The 19,680-nt window shown below is 36.0% G+C and overlaps 1 protein-coding gene across 1 annotated transcript; it reads left to right on the plus strand.

Moving 5' to 3' along the window:
• The first annotated feature begins 6,631 nt into the window (after positions 1-6,631).
• On the plus strand, positions 6,632-9,241 carry LOC145000666 (CRINKLY4 related 1). The gene has a single exon (XM_078959929.1). The coding sequence runs from the start codon at positions 6,775-6,777 to the stop codon at positions 9,046-9,048; it is 2,274 nt and encodes a 757-aa protein (XP_078816055.1). The 5' UTR covers positions 6,632-6,774; the 3' UTR covers positions 9,049-9,241.
• The last annotated feature ends 10,439 nt before the right edge of the window (positions 9,242-19,680 follow it).

Below are 19,680 nucleotides of genomic sequence, written 5' to 3' on the forward strand. Positions count from 1 at the left end.
CTAACCAAATCTCCTTATGGTACAAGTTCTATGTCTTCATATCCATAATTGCAACTGGTCTTTTCACATAATTTAGATGCTCGTCCACCTTAATATCATCCAAAGGTGCAACAACAGAGTCATATGATTTGAACTTCCTCAACTGATAAACATACAAAGTGTTGTGGATTTGAATAACCTCATCTGGCATCTCCAAACGATAGGCAACCTTTCACACTTGAGCAATAACTCGAAAGAGTCCTATATACCTGAGGCCTGACTTTCCCTACTTCCAAAACCTAATGACACCCTTCCACGGTGACACCTATAGAAGCACGAAATCTCCAACTAGAAACTCAAGATTGGTCCGATGTCGATATGCATAGCTCTTCTTCCAACTTAAAGAAGTTTATAGTCTCCCACACACCTGTTCAATTAGCTCGACAGTCTTGATCATACGTCAATTTATCCCATAACTCTTTGACCAACCTCTCTCCAACTTATTAGTTTCTAACATTTCCTCAAAAGGAGGCCTACGAATATCGGAGCGAACGTTATTGTAAGAGAACTCTACCAGTTGTAGGTATGAATCCCAGCTCCCACCAAATTCAAGTATGCATGCCCTTAGAATATCCTTAAGAGTTTTTATTTTCCTTCCACTCTGTTCACCAGTTTGTGGATGATAAGTTGTGCTGAAATGCCACTACATGCCTAGGTTGTCGTCGAACCTCTTCCAAAACCTCGGAGTAAAACGAACATATCTATCGAAGACCACTGAAACCAGTACACTGTACCTAGAGACCACCTATTTAACATAAATATATGTAAGCTTCTCAGTTGAAGTGCTTTCCTGAATACGCAAAAAGTGAGCACTTTTGGACAACCTATCAACTAACACCCAAATACTATCTACATCATGAGGAGTCTTTGGCATCTTAGTGATAAAATACATCATAATCTACTCCCACTTCCAAATTAGGATATCAAGAGCCTGAAACTTTCCATGGGTCCTCTTCTTCTCTACTTAAACTTCCCGACAAGTCAAACATCTCGCAACATACAACGCCACATTCTTTTTCATACATGGCCACCAATAATTATGTGTCAAGTCTCTGTACATCTTCATATCCCCTGGTTGAATCCAAAACTTGGAGTTGTGCAACTCATCCATCAATGTTAGTCAGGATCCACTTGAATAGGAGCCCATACTTTACCATGCAAGGTCAAAAAACCATGACTCTATATAGCGAAAGCTAAAATCTGCCTTATAATCCTCCCACACCTCCGGTTCTCTTCCTTAATTGTTTTGGTATGAGACTTCATGATTATCTCTAGTATGGGAGTAATCACTGTCATCCTAAAACATAGATCCTTAAACAAGTGCACTAATTGTCTTACCATTCAATACGTCGGTCACTATATTTTCCTTGCCTAGATGATAAAGGATTTCGCAGTCATAGTCTTTCACTACATCCAACCATCTATGTTGTCTTATGTTTAAATTTGGATGATCCATTAAATACCTTAAGCTTTTGTGATCCATGTAAATGGTACACCAAACTCCATAAAAGTAGTATATCCAAATATTAAAAGCAAAGACCACTGCTCCTAACTCCAAATCATGTGTCAGATAATTAGCCTCATGAAGCGTCAACTTTCTTGAGGCATAAGTGATCACTCAACCTCACTGCATAAGAACATATCCAAACCACATGATTGATGCATCATAAATAAAGCACCATATCATCAACAACCTCGAGAAGGTTTAACACAAGAACATCATATAAGTTCATCCTTAGAGTCTTGATTGTTGTTTATTGCTTAGGACCCCAACAAAAAAACAACACCCTTATTTGTCAAACAGGTCAATGGCACCATAATTTGAAGAAGTCCTGAATAAATCTCCTATAATATCCAACTAATCCTAGATGATTCGAATCTTAGAGGGAGTTGTCAACACCTGTCACTGCATCACTGTCTTAATTGTGGTCGAGTCAACCAATATACCATCATGATTAACAAGATGCCTAGGAAGTGGATCTCTCATAACCAAAACTCACACTTGGAGAACTTTTCATAATGTCTCATCCTCCTTAAAGCCTTAAGTAACTCCCTCAAATTCTCCTCATGTTGCTCCCGAGTCTTGGAAAACACTAGAATATCATCGAAGAACATGATCGCTGACTGATCGAACATAAGTTTATCCACATGGTTCATTAGATCCATGTATGCAGCAGGTACATTAGTGAGCCCAAAAGGCATCGCTACAAACTCTTAGTGGCCATATCGAGTTTTCAAGGTTGTCTTCAGTACATCGCCCTCTCTTACTTACATTTGATGGTACCCTGAACTGTAACATCCATATGGAGCTTTACGGTGGCTTAAAACCATCTGAATGGAGAAAGGACTGAAGGGACTCGGCGAGTTGCTTGGCCAACTCGGCAAGTCCAATGAAGATTAGCCTTGAGGGTTTTTGCATGAACTCGGCGAGTCAACAAGACGACTCGACGAGTCAGTTAGAGTTTTCTCGACTTTTGGACACGCATGGACTCAACGAGTTGTTTGGAAACTCTACGAGTCAACCGGGGGTTTTTACGACTTCTCGAGTTCTGGAAGGACTCGACGAGTCAGTAATCTACACTCGACGAGTTGGGTCAACATGGACTGTTGTGATTCGAGAGTTTGAGCTTATCACTTCAGTTCGACAGTTGTGAGGTGAGTTATCCCCACTATATTAAGGGGTCGAAGGCACCAATGCCGACCCATTAGATCTGATATCCTAGTAGTTGGTGATATGTTGAGTATGAGTTAGTTTTGCATGCTAGATGCTATGCCAGTTTGGTAGATCAGTAGGACTACTTGTGTTCAGGGGCGGAACATAAATATTATGAATAGGGGCCGAATTCAAACTTCAATATATATATATATATATATATATATATATATATATATATATATATATATATATATATATATATATCACGATTATAAGGTATGTTTCTTTTAGTAATAACATAAAATAATTAAATAAAAACATGTAACATTTTTTTCAAAATAATTTTCGTCTCAAATATAAGTTATTTAAACTTATGTTAATGATTATCAAAATAAATATATGTATACTAAATCACTAGTAATACATATGTAAACTTTTCCTGTTTATAGATTACTTTTATACCAATTATCCATATTCACACGTTTCCCCATTTACGTGAGAGAAAAAACAAATAAAGCGAAATAGAGTGAGAAAAAGAGATAGAAAGTACCTTTCATAGAAGCAGCAAGCAAGCGCACAACCGAAGTAAGATGTGAGCGGTTGTCGGCAAGGTGGCGGCGGACATGGAGGAGAGGTAGATCTTACAGAGGCCGGAAACGGTGACCGGCGGAGATTGATAAAAAGCATGAAAAAGGCGAATGTTTGAGGACGAAGACCGGTGGTGAAGAGGCAGTTAGGCGGCTGCGTTATTTTCGGTGAGATTAGGAATTTTTCCGGCGACCAGAATAGATTTTCTGGGTTTTTTGTTTTCTTAAACACAAAGCTTGAGTTAAAAACTTGTATAAATTTGGTTAGATTTTTATTCTTTTATAGAGTTTATGAGATACTTTCCTAATGAAACAAGATTTATTTCATTCCATTGATTTCGGAGTTTTAGTTGCTTGGTTTGGTTATTTGGACTCTAAGTTAATAACAGAGATCTAAAAATCAAGGGGGCTAATTAGCCAATTTAATGGTGATTGGTTTTATTTCATCAATAAAATATATTGAACTATATATAGAAGTATTAGAATCCTCAAAATCAGGGAGGCCATAGCCCCCTCCGGCCTCCATTACGTTCCGTCACTGCCTGTGTTATTATATGATTATCTGTATGTGCATTAGTTATCTTATATGTTGACATATTATGTGGGATGAGTTGAGGTTGTACTGCTCCGTGCAGTAGTCAACAAACCCTAAAGTATTCCAGATATGAGCTGAGGGTCGGGCAGGGCATGCCAGACTCATACTGAGGACTCGGGAGCATTCCAGATACGAGCTGAGGGTCGGGCAGGGCATGCTAGACTATACTGTGGGCTCAGGAGCATTCTTGATACGAGCTAAGGGTCGGGTAGGGCATACCAGACTCGTACTGTGGGCTTAGTGGCAAGCCAGATGTGAGTTGTGGGCCCGGAAGGCAAGCCGGACTCACATTATGGGTCCAAGGGTAATCCAGTCTGTAAAGTTGTGGACCCATTACATGTTGTTATTTGTATATGTGTTCTTTGTTGAGTACCAGTATTTTGGGGGAACTCACTAAGCTTTGTGCTTATAGTTTCAGTTTTGGTTTCAGGTACCTCAGATGATCGCGGGAAGGCAAATGCATGATCGTACTGCTCTTCACATTATGACTTTGTTTCTAGGATACTCTGATATTATTATACTATTTTGAAAGCAAGTTTTGTAATATTTACTGGTCTTGAATTGTTTCAAAAAGTTTAAATTTGACATAATTTTCAGTCAAGAACATAAAATAAAATCAATAATAATAGACATTGATTTAATATGAAGCACCTACTAAGCTGATCCTCTAGAAATTATAATTCTCTCCATTATTGAGGAGGTGTTTGAGATTGCTAATTTAAAACAACTTAAGGTTTTTAGTAAAAACTAAAAAGTTTAATTAGTTTATCTGGTGTCAAAATCAAATTTAAAAATAAAAAAAAATGTTGTAATGAGTTTATCCGGTATCAAAACATAATAAGTTAATAAGTTATTTTTTGGAGTTTGGCATAGTATTTTATATGTATAATAAGAAAATAACTTAATCGAAAATGATTAAATAAGTATTCAACTAAAATAAACAAGAGAGAAGTAACTTATTAAAATCTCTTTAGATATGTCAGCAAGTGTTTATCGAAAATTTTATCCAACCACTTAAAACGTCTTATTCGCGGGATTAAAAAACAACAAATCAATAAACACTTCAAATAAGAAATCTCAAACACTAAAGCAATATATAGAGCATTCTCTCAAAGTTGGATCTCACTAAATTTAGAATACAAAGAATGGAGGAGAGCCGTCAATTTGTTACAAAAAACAACCCATAGGCAAAGTTTCCTTATATCAATAAAATACCAAAATGGTGAAGTTTCCATATATATTGAAGTCGACGGGGAGGACTCCTGCAACACATGGGTCGGAGTCGCCCATGAGTAGAAGCCAATGTATCCAAAAGATGAAACATATGATTAAGGATGTGAAAGATACTGTAGACTACATCCTCTTTGAAGGGCAGATTCCTCATGGAGAAGGATCAGATGTAGGCCTCCTCCATTCTGCTGCCACATATCATGTGTGGGTCAAGGAACAAAAATCAAAAAGTTTAACATAGTACGTGTTTTAAAAAGTAGTCTATGTAGTGAGTTTAAAATAAATAAACTTTATATGATCATGATATCACAAAATAGTTATAAATAGATGGTGATAACTATGAGCAATCCACACATAAAAGTTGCTTATCATTACTTAAACTATATGCTAAAACATGCAATATGTGACATCCACATCTTATATTCATGTCTTAAAAACTAATCATGCAAGTAGTATCTGAATTTTTATGTACAAGTATATATACATTTTCCTACATGTATATTTGTTATTAATTTACATATATATGAAATATAAACCTAGTAGATATGGGGATTGTAGTTAGTTCGCATATCCATATCAAGTTAGAACTAGGTTGAAACTTGAAAACGTCACTCTCACATCTTCATCTTTGTTTCTGTAGAGTCCAATGTCACTCCTAATAAAGGTCAAAGTTTGTAAAAATATTATATCACCGATATCTTCATATTTAATTGATATAAAGTTAGTTACAATGGTTGACTAAGTTGATATTTCGTCTCTCTAATTAGACTCAAAGGAATATGTTAACGTACTTCATGAGTTGTACTTTCTTCATCTATATACAATGACAACCATTTCATGGTGTTTTTAAGAAATTTATAATATCATTTTTTAAGGTTTTTATATTAACATGTATTTTATATATTTGATAAAAACTTAACTTCATAGCTTTACAAAATAACCTCCCTACTTTAAATAAATTTAGATATACTTAATCCATACATTGTTTTCGTCTCAAACAAAATATTTATGTTTATAACATAAAAACAACAAAATATTTTAACAAACGATACTACATAATCATGTTACATCTGTTTTAAGGTTGTCATGTAAGAGTTAATCAAATACTCATGTCTAAGGTAACATAAATGTATGTGTGATCGTCCTAAGGATGTGTCAGGTGCGCGACCGCACAAATTCCGAAAATTTAATCATTGTTGACCGTTGCTAATCTGTGCTATCTGATACTTAGTTGATAATATATTTTAGAGCCAATTTTTAATTTTTTCACATAGGTCTTTAAAATCAAAAATCAATCCGAAAGTTTGTATTATTCATGTTTTATGGTATTAAATCATCTTGATAATTACATATTTTAATAAAAAAAAAAAAGAGTTAAAATCAATAAAATAAAAAAGCATAAAAGATTGCACATGACAAACATCACCAAGTAGCCACGACCTCCACTTTTACATCTATGTGATCTCACACTCTCCAAACAGTAACTAAAGTTTGTACTATTCTTGACGATTTACCCTCTATTTATAATTCATAAAATATGGAAACACCCACGTTCTATCCTCCATCATCATCATCTAATCATCTTCTTCTCAACAAAATCATCTCCATTACTCAACCTCCCATAAACTCCATGAAACTTTCTCCCTTTCCTAAAACACTAAAAACCCATGAATAACCTATACAACACACTCTCTCTTCTATTGTTTCTCTCATCGTTCTCCTTCGCATATGGCTTCGGATCCATGGGGCCTATCTCCGCCGTATTCGGCCAAAACGACTTCTTTTGCGCCATTGATGCAAGTGGAAAGCAAGAAGTTATTTGTTGGGGGAAGAACACCAGTTCATCTTCTTCTACTTCTTCGGTGTTCGCTATTGATGTTCCACCCATGGCAGCTCTTAGTGGAGGTGCTGGATTTATGTGTGGCATTTTAGTGAACACCTCGTATGCGTATTGCTGGGATTCCATGGGTTCGAGTTCTGATCTTGTTCCTCAGGTATATCAATCGAGTTCATACTCACACATTTCTTCAGGTAGAGATCATGTGTGTGCTATAAGAGGATCTTATTATTCCGACAGTGATTCGGGTTCTATTGATTGTTGGGACATCGTTGAAACATCGAACAATCGTTTCAGCTCAAAACAGAGTGCTCTGTATTACAATCAGGAGATCAGCTCGCTTTCTTTCAAAAAGATTGTCTCTGGTGAAGGGTTTACTTGTGGTAGTCTTGAAGATGGCGGAATCAAATGTTGGGGCCCAACTTCATCAAATTTAATCGTTCCCGATGTACAAGACAAGTTTCTCACTTTAGCATCTGGAAAAAGCTCGCTTTGTGGGGTTGTGGAATCATCGGGTGAAATCAAATGTTGGGGAGATTCAAGTTTCTCCAATTCTTCCATTCTTGATCCACCTATTGGAACTTCATTTGTTTCATTAGCAATCGGTGCTCAACATTTTTGTGGAATCAGAGAAGATAATCACGCGATTGAGTGTTGGGGGAAAGTAAACTCCTCATCAATCCCAAAAGATTCCGGTTTTTTATCGATCGCTTCATCTGATTCAATCATGTGTGGGATTCGAGAAGATGATCTCGTTCTCGATTGTTGGTTCGCAAACGCGTCTTCTCCATCTAACATCGATCCTCCATTACAGTTATGCAGTCCAGGTTTATGCACTCCTGGATCTTGTGGCCCAGGGAACTTCGCTTTCAATGCGAGTCTTCTTCATGAACCAGATTTAACGAGCTTATGTGTTCGAAAAGATTTAAACATCTGTTCTCCATGTGGATTCAACTGCTCAAATGGCTTCTTCCCTTCGAGTTCATGTACTCAAAACGCCGATAGAGTCTGCACTTCATGCTCCCTTTGTCAAAACAGTTCCTGTTGGGAAATCTGCAACCTGAAGCCTCACCAACATCAAGATCACCGGTTACATCAATTACGCAAATTGATAATCATAATCGGTTCATCCATTTTCGGATCTTTATTAATTTCAATCCTCTTATGTATACTCCTTCGTTTCCTCCCTCAAAAGGGTAAACAAAAGAAACAATTTTCCGGCGAGAAAGAATCCGACGCACCGGATATCACACCATCGTCGGTCTCCGTCGCACCATGTCCAGGTCTCGCTCAAGTTTTCCGACTTTCAGAACTCAAAGACGCCACAAACGGATTCAAAGAGTTTAACGAGTTAGGCAGAGGCAGCTACGGGTTCGTTTACAGAGCTGTGTTACCCGACGGCCGTCAAGTGGCGGTGAAACGAGCAAACGCCGCCACGATCATCCACACAAACAGTCGAGAATTCGAAATGGAGCTCGAGATTCTTTGCAGCGTTCGACACAGCAATGTCGTAAACTTATTAGGGTATTGTTCAGAAATGGGAGAACGATTACTGGTTTACGAACTCATGTCACATGGTACGCTTCACGACCATCTTCACGGCGGTTTCTCACCGTTGAACTGGCCGCTCCGGTTAAGAATCGCGATGCAAGCTGCAAAAGGTCTCGAATTTCTCCACACTGAAATCAACCCTCCGATAGCTCATCGCGACGTGAAAAGTTCCAACATTCTCCTAGATTCCGATTGGGGTGCTCGAATCTCCGACTTCGGTCTCCTCAGAAACGACGGCGACGTGATTCTTGACATGAGAGACGACGTTTACAACTTCGGAATCGTGTTGCTTGAGATTCTCAGTGGCCGGAAAGCTAACGATCGAGACTGTTCACCTTCAAACATCGTCGAATGGGCTGTGCCATTGATCAAACAGGGGAAAGCAGCTGCGATCATCGACAGGTGTGTCGGGTTGCCACGAGTCGTCGTGCCATTGTTGAAGCTTGCAGAAATTGCAGAAGTTGCTGTGAGGGAGAATCCATGTGAGAGACCATCAATGGCGGAAGTCGCAACGTTCTTGGAGCAAATTGTGAGAGAAGGTTTGATTTTGTGATTGAAAAAAGTTTGAATTTTTTTTTTTTTTTTTTTTTTTTTTTTTTTTGTGGGCAGATTCTTGGTGAGTTTTACTTTCTTGCTGCTCTTTCTGCAACTGTATATTTGTTCTGAGCTGTTGTTAATTATAATTTATAAACACTCACCATATTTTCAGATATTAATAAAGATTGGGTTTTGTGATTTTTTACAAAGAGTTTTTGGTATTTGAATCTGATAGAATCTATAAAGGAAGGGGGGAAAGAAAAGGGGATATGAGTTTTGGAAAAAAAAGGAATAGAAGTTGTCTTATTGAAGGGTAAAGTGTAGATTAATGGGAATCCGATTCCACCATTTTTTTACACAATGAAGCTTTTAGAGTGGAATCATGATTCCTATTGTACGTAATAGCACTAAATTATGGCTAGTGAGAAGAGAAGGGTAAACATGTCAATACACGACATTCCAAATTCATGACTTGTTTGATGCGTATTGCAAACATCAGCCACTAAGTCTTTGCAACTAACACTCAAAAGATAATTTATAAAATGGTGTAACTTTTTCATTTTAGACCTACAATATGGGCTATAAAATACATGATTGTTTTAACACTAGGATCCTTTTTATGTTAAGATAGAAAAGTTGATTAAGATAAATAGTACTATATCGTATTGGGTTTTAAGTAATTATATAATATGATATAATGACAAGTTGTTATTAAAGATGCTAAGCTCCATGAAATTAATGAGATGATGTAAGGGCGATTTGTTAATAATAACATTTGGTGACATCTAAGTAGTTGTATTATTTTGTTAGGATATATTTCCAAGTGGCATATTGTTACTATTAGCATTATTAGTTCATCTAAATAAGGTGGTGTTATTTAATTAATTTAAGTAAATGTTAGGATGTTAGATTTAGATTATGACCAAGGAAGTGTAAGGATTTCGTATTGATTAAGTTGGAGGGGTAGTTTAGTAATTTGGCATAAGATCCTTTGGGTTTACCCATATTCTTTTAAACATATTAGATGCATCATGGTTCTAATAGTGTTGTGTTGCCAAAGACAAAAGAAAGAGTATCTACACCACAAGGTGTAACTAGTACGAGGAGAGTTTGTCTTCGGCATGTTCTAGTGACTAAGGGAAAAAGAGTGAAAGAGTTAGAAAGTGATTGTGAGTTGCTCTCCATTGTCATGGTATTTGAAGCTTTTTCAATGGGCCATGATGCTATTTTTTCCATTGTCTTTTTACATGAAGCAAGGGTTTAAATTTCGATGGGTTTTGTGGCTATTTTTTTTTTTGTAAAAATAAATTGTTATAAATGCTTATTATGAAAATTAATGAAACTCTTTGATTTATGTGTGTATCGGTACAAAAGGATAAAAAGTGACAAAAATATAGAAGTATTATTGCTATTACCATTTAAAGTCATTTCCATTGTAACATTATTTTTATCAAACTCACTTTAAAGTGACAGAATAAAGTAACAAAAATATGGAAGTATTATTGTTATTACCTTTAATTCACTAGTAATGAGTTTGATGAAAACAATAAAAAAAAAAAATAGTGGAATATTGAAGTTTATTACAAAATAACGAAAGAAAGTAATTTTTTTTTGTTGTAAATATTGTTCACATTCATAACAGTTTGCAATATTATTATTAATAATAGGGTTTTTTGGGGTTACTCATAAGGACATAAATAAATAATTATTGACACAAGAGAATTATAGGGTTCTAGTTTGTTAATTAGGTAATTGTAAATTAATTAAAAGAAACTTGTACATTATAAGGGGTAAGTATAAAGATTTAAAAGTCAAATCTTTTTGATATACATTCTTTTATAGAAATTACTAGATAATAGGGTTATTATCTAATAAGGACTTATAATCCTCCCCTATAAACAGAGGGGTCATTAGTCGGATTCTACACATCAGTTTACATCATTCCAAGTGAATAAACCCTAACAAAATCGGCAAGCTCTCCTTTTTTTCTCTCTAAACCTTGAATAACATCAAAGAGTGTGTTATGCCCCTGGCTTGTCACGTTACGCCTCAAGAACATAACCCTAATTGTTCTAGGGTTTTGTTGGTGGTTCATTCTAGAAGTGTCAAGTTGTTCTCTTGACTTCTTTGGGTGCGATCACATCAAAGGAATCCATCTTTGGGTTCTATTCCATCCGATCAACTAGTGAGAAAGAAGAAATCATAGGCTACAAACATATGTATACATTTTCCCTCTTTTTAGTTGATTTATTTGTTGCATTGATTGGTTGAACAAGAGATCCGACTTTTAAGTTATGAGTTATTGTTTTAATGATTGCTTTCGTTGTCTTTGTCTTTGGGGCGAAAGATCTTCATAACTCAATTATGGTATCACAACCAACTTGTTCACGTCTTTGCACATGTGATTCTCATATATTTGTGTTAATTATGTTTGCATTAGATCAATTCACTTTAATTGTATTAAAAGTTTAAACCTTTTACAAACTTAAAAACTAATTAGGGTTTTAAAATTTTACAAAAATCGTTTTATTCCCAATGAGGCATGACGCGACTTTCAATGCATGACGTGCTTTCGATCGATTTTAAAACCGTACCTATGAAACAAAGAGTGTCCATCTAGAACATTGTGTTCCTTTGTGGACGTGAAGCACCTTTCTCTAGATGCATCACGCTTCAACTGTTTACAGAATCGTTTTTTGGTTTTTATTTGAATATGTTTAATTGCTATAATTGTTTATGTAACACCTTGTTTCGAGTCGTTTCATAATTCGGGGCCATGACCCGAAGATCAATTATCATAAGCTTCGGACTTTGGGGAAAGAGAGGTTTACACCCATTTGGATGAGGGTAATGTAGATTTTGTGATCCAAGAGTTCGGGTTGTGCTTTAGAGCCCAAGGGTATAATGGTAAAAGTTATGGTTCTGGCCTTTCATGAATTAATGAGGCCGCAATTCAAATAACTAAAAATCCAACCCAACATTCGAAAACCAAGCACATTGATATGAAAATGCATTTCATCAGAGATTGTTATGAGCGCTCGCTCATTCGGTTAGAATAGGTTCCCACTGCTAATAATGTGGCAGATCTATTTACAAAACCGTTTAACAAAGCTCGATTCGATGTGCTTGCGGGATTTTTGAAAATGATACGTTTTGAGGACTAATTTTTGTTTTAGGATAGTTAAAATTTGCGCATTTTATTTTCATTCTCACCCATGCACAAATTTAGGAGGAGAAATATACAAAAATCATAAAATTTAAAAAATCCAAAAATAGTGTTATTTCTGTTTTATTTTGTCAAGAAAAATATGAAAATTCCAATATATATATATATATATATATATATATATATATATATATATATATATATATATATATATATATAATGAAGTTTGCTTGTAGGTAATAAAATAGGAAGTGATATCAACACGTGTGATAACAGGCAAATTAAATCTGTATAAAGTACCAAAGCTAGTAGACACGAAAGACTTAAATGGACTTGACTAGGTTTAGATGATCTTAAGGAATCTAGTGACTTGACAAAATCTTGACCTAGATAGATCCACTTAGCTTGAAAATAGGACGCTCGGGTAGGTTGAGCAGGGAGATATACATGAGAATCCACCAGTCACACTAAAAGAATCCATATCTAGAACCGTGGTTTAACTTTTCCTTGATGTACAAACTTTGTCCTTAATTCCGGTGTTGACGAGGCGACTGGGGAATTCTGATAAATTAGGTCTGTAGGAGGTTATTTTCTTTCTTTCTTATTGTTAGTCACATGTTGCTTCCTCTGCTGATTGGAAGAGATCCGACCTACAATGCAACATATGTAACTCTGTCTCCCTACATCTCCTGCTATGCAAAATTTTTCAATCTATTAGCCATATGATATCTCCTCTGTGTGACTGATAATCTGACCTGGTACATAGTATATGAAACATTCTACTTCTCAATTCCTCTGAATCTGGTCAGTCATATGCTTTACCCTATGCATGATCGGAAGATCCGACCTGGGTGTACAACATATGCACTCTTAATATGTCTTCTCCCATAATAATTGTATGTGCACCTAAAGTAAGGAGTATCTCGGAAGTCCTTGATTATTGGGGTATATCAAGAAGTGGGAAACATGTTCTGGTACATCAAAAATCAATCAATTATTTAGTTGTCTGTAGATCTCGTTACTCAACTTAGATGGACAACAATATCCTTGGTCGGTATCAGATGAATGGTGTTGGACTAGTGTCTAATCCCGTAATTATATTTGGTATGTACTTGACCCGGTTGTGCATGGTCCTTTTGGGTTACCTTCACCAAAGCAACTTGACAAGGTAATTTAAGGAGAGAGAGAGAGAGAGAGAGAGAGAGAGAGAGAGAGAGAGAGAGAGAATATTATGGTTTATTAATATATTATAAGAATAATATATTAAAGGAGAAAACATATTTATTTAATTAGTATTGGTCATAAATTAATTAGGAATTAATTTGGTGACTAAAAGAGATTAATTAAATAAAGGGGTATAAACTGTCAAATGTATGATAGTTGAGTTTTGGGCTAAGGAAACTTAATGGACTTAAGGGGGAACGAAATTATGATGGGGATCCATAATATTTTCGTCCAAGGCCTTATTCCAGAAGGTTCCTTGGGTTGCTTGGTGGTTAAGCTGTCCATTAGGGTTTAGACTGAAACCCTAGCAGCCTGCAAGTATAAATAAGGCCCATAGGCTATGAAAATCGGTTACACCTGATTCCAAGAGAACCCTAGGGCCGATTTTAGCATCTCTCACCCTCTCTCATATTGCCTTCTTGCTTGTGGGGTTTGTGAACCATTAGAGGAGTTACAATTATGACTCTAAGTTGAAGATCAAGAAGACTACAAGGATTTCAAGCTATTTGATAGAGGTAAACACTTAGATCTATTTTCATGATGTTAATTTCGAATTATATATGATAGATCTAGGGTTGTAAGTCTTGGATTCAAAGCATGTACAATAGAGAAACCTAGATCCAAGCATTAGGGTTTGTATGAGCACATAGGGTTGTTCTTATGCATAAAACCCATCAGGTCCTTAGGAATTTTATCTAGGAACATAAGATCTAACTGTCTTCTCACTTGTAGCATGTCCTAGATTTGTCAAAAAATTTCGTGTTTAAGTGGACCACAATACCAGTGATTGACCAGATCTATTCATGTAGGGGAGGTACCAACAAATGGATAAAGACTATCTAATAACTTTGATCCCAAACTCACAAAACTATTATCTGCACTGGTGAAAAATAGAAATTAGAATTAATTCATCTCCTGTTTATTTTATTTTTATTTTTATTTTTATTTTTTGTGTTCTTAAAATGTGTTATTTTAAAATTTTGGGCTTGGAGTTTAAGCTATTTGGGTTGCATTTCATTAAGGTTGGACCGAGTATGGATATACTATATAAGCCTGTGTGTCCGGCCAGAATCACTTTATCACTCTTAACTTGAGTACGATCGCGCACGCATAAAGAACTCTTTCACTCATCTAATCTTCAAATCATCATTTTTTCTTGAAATTGTTTGTTGTTCCAAGAAGGTATCATCAAATCAACCTCAGTAAAGCTGATCCTTGAACAAAATCGAATGGAAATCGAGGGTTAATTGAAGAAAATCGGCATTTCGGTACTGTTCAAGGGTGTGCGGCCGTAGACTTCCATTTTTTCCGTAAAATGAATTTTTTTTTTTTTAAAAATCAAAATTAAAAGCTTAATAAATTGTTAAATGGGAAAAAGTCGATGTTTATTGAATAAAATTTTGTGTTTTCTTACTTAGCTTGGTTTGTGAAGAACAAAGTGGTTGGACTTAAGTTTGCAGATGTTCATAACTTGGCCATCTTTCTGGTTGATCCTCCAGAAGCTCACTCTAAATTCAAATCCATGATCCATGGATTGAGAAGATGTTGTCTGTCTACTGCTTTTACTACAAGTCTTGTTATTTATTGGCAATTGATAAGGGAATTCTGGAGCAATGCAGTTGTACGAAAAGATGAGAAGAGGACAAAGTCCCTTGAAGGAATCTTCAAAGGAAAGAAAATCTTGGTAACTGAGCAGATCCTTCGTGAGGTTTTGCAGATTAATGACGTGTCAGAATTCCCAACCAAGATTGATACGGATCAGGTTCAAGAAGTATTGAATTAATTGGGATGCGAAGGGGTGTTTCCTACAACACTTAAGAAGTTGTTCCCTTCTTATTGGAGATTTTTAGCTCATGTATTTGTGAGTTGTATCTCTGGTCGAAAATCAGGAGCTGATGAAATTTCTCTACTCAACACTGGCGCTATCACAGCATTTGCTTCAGGAATGGATTTCAACTATTCAAGGTTTATTTTGAATGAGATGATTGTGAACATTGAAGGAAAATCAAGGGATACGTTTCTTATGTATCCAAGGTTTCTTCAATTAATCTTCAACTTCAAACATCCAGAGATTGAGAGAAGTGGAGAAGCTTTAGACATCAAATCCATTGGTTCTAGCGCTTTTGGTCTTATGAACCAGATCCGGAAAGGAAAATTTACATTTGAAGGAAAATATCCATTAGTAAAGTTTGGTAATTTTGCTGAATTAGGTGATGGTTCTGGTTCTGACGATTTCTCAAGCCCTACAAGCCCTACATAAACTGAGGATATTGTCATCTCAGCCTCAGAGCGTGAATATGAGGAAGATAGAGCTCCTACGGTCACAATCGTGACCGAGGTACATGATTTGACATCCGTTCAAGTTCAAAGTGATTTTAGTGAAAGCTTGATGGAAGATGTTGAGGATGATGAGAGTGATTCTTTTAATGATATTGATCTTTCAGGTTTCGATAATGATGACATTCCTTTGAATCTTAACAATGAGAATTTCCTATCAGCTGCAGACCTCGATACTTTCTTTGACAATATCAATGATGTTGTTCAACAAGCAAGGGAGATAAGGGACCCTGAAGACGTTCAAGAAATTCTGTCTCCTACTTCAAAGCAGATGGTTGATACATCAAGTCATATGGATGCAACTTCAGGGATTCATCCCCTTGCTGGTGCAATTCCAACTACTGTGCCATCTGTGAGTGACATTTTAACAACTCAAACCTCCCTGCCTCCGCTAAAAAGGAGAAGAATGACCCAAGGCCGAGAGTACTGATAGTGGAACAAGCTCCACCAACTCAATCAACCACCACAACAACTATTGACGCATCACACATTCCAATCCAGGAAGGCCCAAGCACGGTATTTGAAATGGGTGGTTCATCTACTGCTCAAGGATCGTCTCCACCAAGGTATTTGCATGAAGCTGCCTCTGAGAGGCTTGTAATGCACTGGGCACAACAACAAAGTTCAGAGCCTTCCTCTCATGCAAAATGAATATTTATTGAGGAAGGCCATTCAAAGGATGACAACCCTTTAGTGTCCAAGCTCAGAGAAGCAATTTGTATTCTAAATCAGAAAAACATTAAGAAGGACATCCTAATAGGACATCATGATTCTCGAATCACTGATCTTGAGGCAAATAATTCTCAGAAGTCAAAACAAATTTCAAATCTACAAACACATCTCGGGACTCTGAATGCATGTTACTATGATTTGAAAAGAAAATTAGCAGAGGAACTTGGAGACAAGTTCAAGTCATCAGTTGAAGAGTTCTAAGTTGGTCAGTCCTCTCAAGAACCCCCCCCCCCCCCCTATTGACCCGCCCGTTGTGAGAAGAACTCAAGTAGTCAATCGATTTGAAACATAACCAATTCAAGCTCCTCACATTGTCTCGTTAAAACATGCTAAATTGGCTAAATCCGCTAAGAAACGGAAACTGCTATTCAAAAGGAGTTCAGACCAAAATGCTCCTGGAAATCAACCCAAAATCAATGTAACGGGTCTTAAATAGAAACGATTTGGACACAAGTACGGTGATTGATCAGGGATTGTCTCATGGGGTTTTCATGACAAACTAAATATGTGGATTATGAAGCGTAAAAGTTCAAGTGTGGAGTATTACAAAGACTTTCATGATTTCAGCTCATGGACAAGGGTTAACCTTTTTAAGCTTGCTAATGATCCATTTGATAATCCATCAAATGATCCACGAGCAACTCACTTTAAGCTTTATCTGGAAAATCAAGTAAAGAAGGGATTTACTGTCATGAAGACTGCTAAGTCCATCCTCAAGCAATTCCCTGATATACTTGATCCAAAAACTAACAAACCTTTCAAGACGGTAATGTGGCCACCTACAAATCAAGTGAGACAGATTCCTATTTTACATAATTTTTGCGATGGGTCTCTAAGAAATAAGCTCTACTAGGTTTATGATGAAACCATAGCTTCCGTTGTCATCAAATTTCCAGATGGTTCTTCGCTTATTTGACAAAAAAGATCTATTTCAATTTGGAAAGTGGGATATTCACCAGCTGGCTCAACATCAAATCAAAGTTGCTGAAGATATTTTTGAGAATACAACTAAAGAATACATTGTAATGGTTGTTGAGATCATACAGAAGGATATGTGGCTTGGTGCCAGGGGATCTGATGTGCTTATCATTGAAAAAGACTGAGTCAATGCTAGCCTCAAACCAGGGGGGCTGAAAGGTCTTGCCTTTGTGGTTTGGGCTAGGCAATCATCTGTATAGGTCTTAGTGGGTTAATGGTCATGTTTTGTGTGTACGGTCAGGGTTGTATGTATGGTTAGGGTTGTTTGTATGGTCAAATATCATGTGTACGGTCGTACACAGGTTTATGGTCGTAAACCCATGTACGACCAAACTCCCTTATATATAGAGTCTTTCAGTGTCAGTCTATGGTTGACGTATGTGAGTGTTATCAAGGTATACTAGACGGTTTGCGGCCCAGCTTATAAAATCGTGTGCATTGCTTGAGTTAATTTCTTTCTTCTTCACTATTCTTTTTTCTAATTGTTTGATCACTAGTTGGTTCCTAGATATGAGACTTTACAAGAAGTATAGCACTCTACTATTATTCACACCTACTCATACTTGTCCCAAGTATTATCTTGCAGTTTTCCAAGTCACCATTCAAAAGTTTTCACAAAACGACTTATCACACATGAATATGTTCAAACAAGTACATACGACAGTTTCTCCTAAACTCAACTAGGGATTTCACATTTCTATCAAACATATCTTGGATTGTGTGTACTCGTCTTCTAGAATCCTTTTAATGAATATGCTCAATCTAGCATATTCTAATACTTTTTCATAGGTCGATAGAAATTTTACTTCCAATTCTTCATATAAATTCTTTCTTGGGTAGTGTCTATTCTGCAAGACACACTACACCAAAATTTATTCCAGCAGTGTGGAGACAAACGGTTTCCATCTACCTGCATCATCTTCTAACTCATGCAAGTCATCATGTATATTTGTTCATTTTATTACCCTTCCATGATATCGTCATTCCTGTATATGAGTAATTCTTCTTCTCATGTTTGTATTCCTTCTTCAACTAAGCATTCTACCTTACTTAGACAAGTAAGTTACTTAGCCTTTTTTTTTTCACTAAATGACTTAATTCACCATCCTAATCATGTATGTTAAAGTCGGCTTAACACACAATGGAACCTCCATAAGTATGTGATAGAAGTCAATCGTCACTCGGTATCATTAAATACTAAGTCTGAACATCATGTATAAGTTTACTACTTGAACTACATACTACATCACAATGTTTAGGCAAAGTCTTGGCCTATTGAGTCTGAAAACTTCATTAGCCTTTCCTTTTATCTTCATTTAATTCTTCTAAATTTTGCATGACATCAATTGCGACACTGCAAAGTATTGATCACCAACTTCGGTCCTTCTGACTCTATAACTAATCACTGCTTCAATCTGGATAGCAGTGGAACAACTTCATAGATTCCACCAACACATTTATCTCACCCAAATGTGTTTCAAATGCACATCATTCTTCTAAAGATGTTATTATTTCATCAAACATACTTTCAATGTACAATACCACTCTATAGGTATTAATACAATATTTACGATATCACTTGATAAATATTATTTTACGATATCCCTCGATCGTTTATTTTATGAAGTTATCAACGTTAATTATCGTAAGTCTTCTTATCACTTCAAAAGTTTTGAATCAATTAAAATACGAAAATTCTTAGAATACTGAACATAAAATTTTCTCTTCTAAACCAAGGTCGGCAATAGACCTTAAACTTTCTCAAATAATAGCAATATAGTTAAGCAACCTAAAGCATGCTATATTTATTTATCATTTAACACATATTAGAATATAAGACATATCTCCTCTTAATATTCTAGTGCTTGTGTCCATTAGGTATTCAACCTAAAGTATACCAGATACATATCGTATCATCATCACTTAACAATCCATGTTTAAGTCTAGAAATTCTCAAAATTCCTAGTTCAATTAAACTAATTTTCTGAAAATTTTGGAGTAACTTAATATTTTAGAATATAAGGGTTTATCACTACCCAATAACCCACTTAAGTCTTTCCTATGGTTTGTATCCATATACTTACTATGAATCCATTCATATTTGAACTTCCCACAGTTTAAGTCTAAATACCAATCTGTGGTATTTAGTTCACTTAAACTATTGCTCTGATACCATGATTGGAAGAACCCTAAATTTCATATTTCTGAAAG

The sequence above is a fragment of the Lactuca saligna genome, chromosome 6, assembly GCF_052625555.1.
Source record: "Lactuca saligna cultivar CGN05327 chromosome 6, ASM5262555v1, whole genome shotgun sequence".
Classification (NCBI taxonomy): Eukaryota; Viridiplantae; Streptophyta; class Magnoliopsida; order Asterales; family Asteraceae; genus Lactuca; species Lactuca saligna.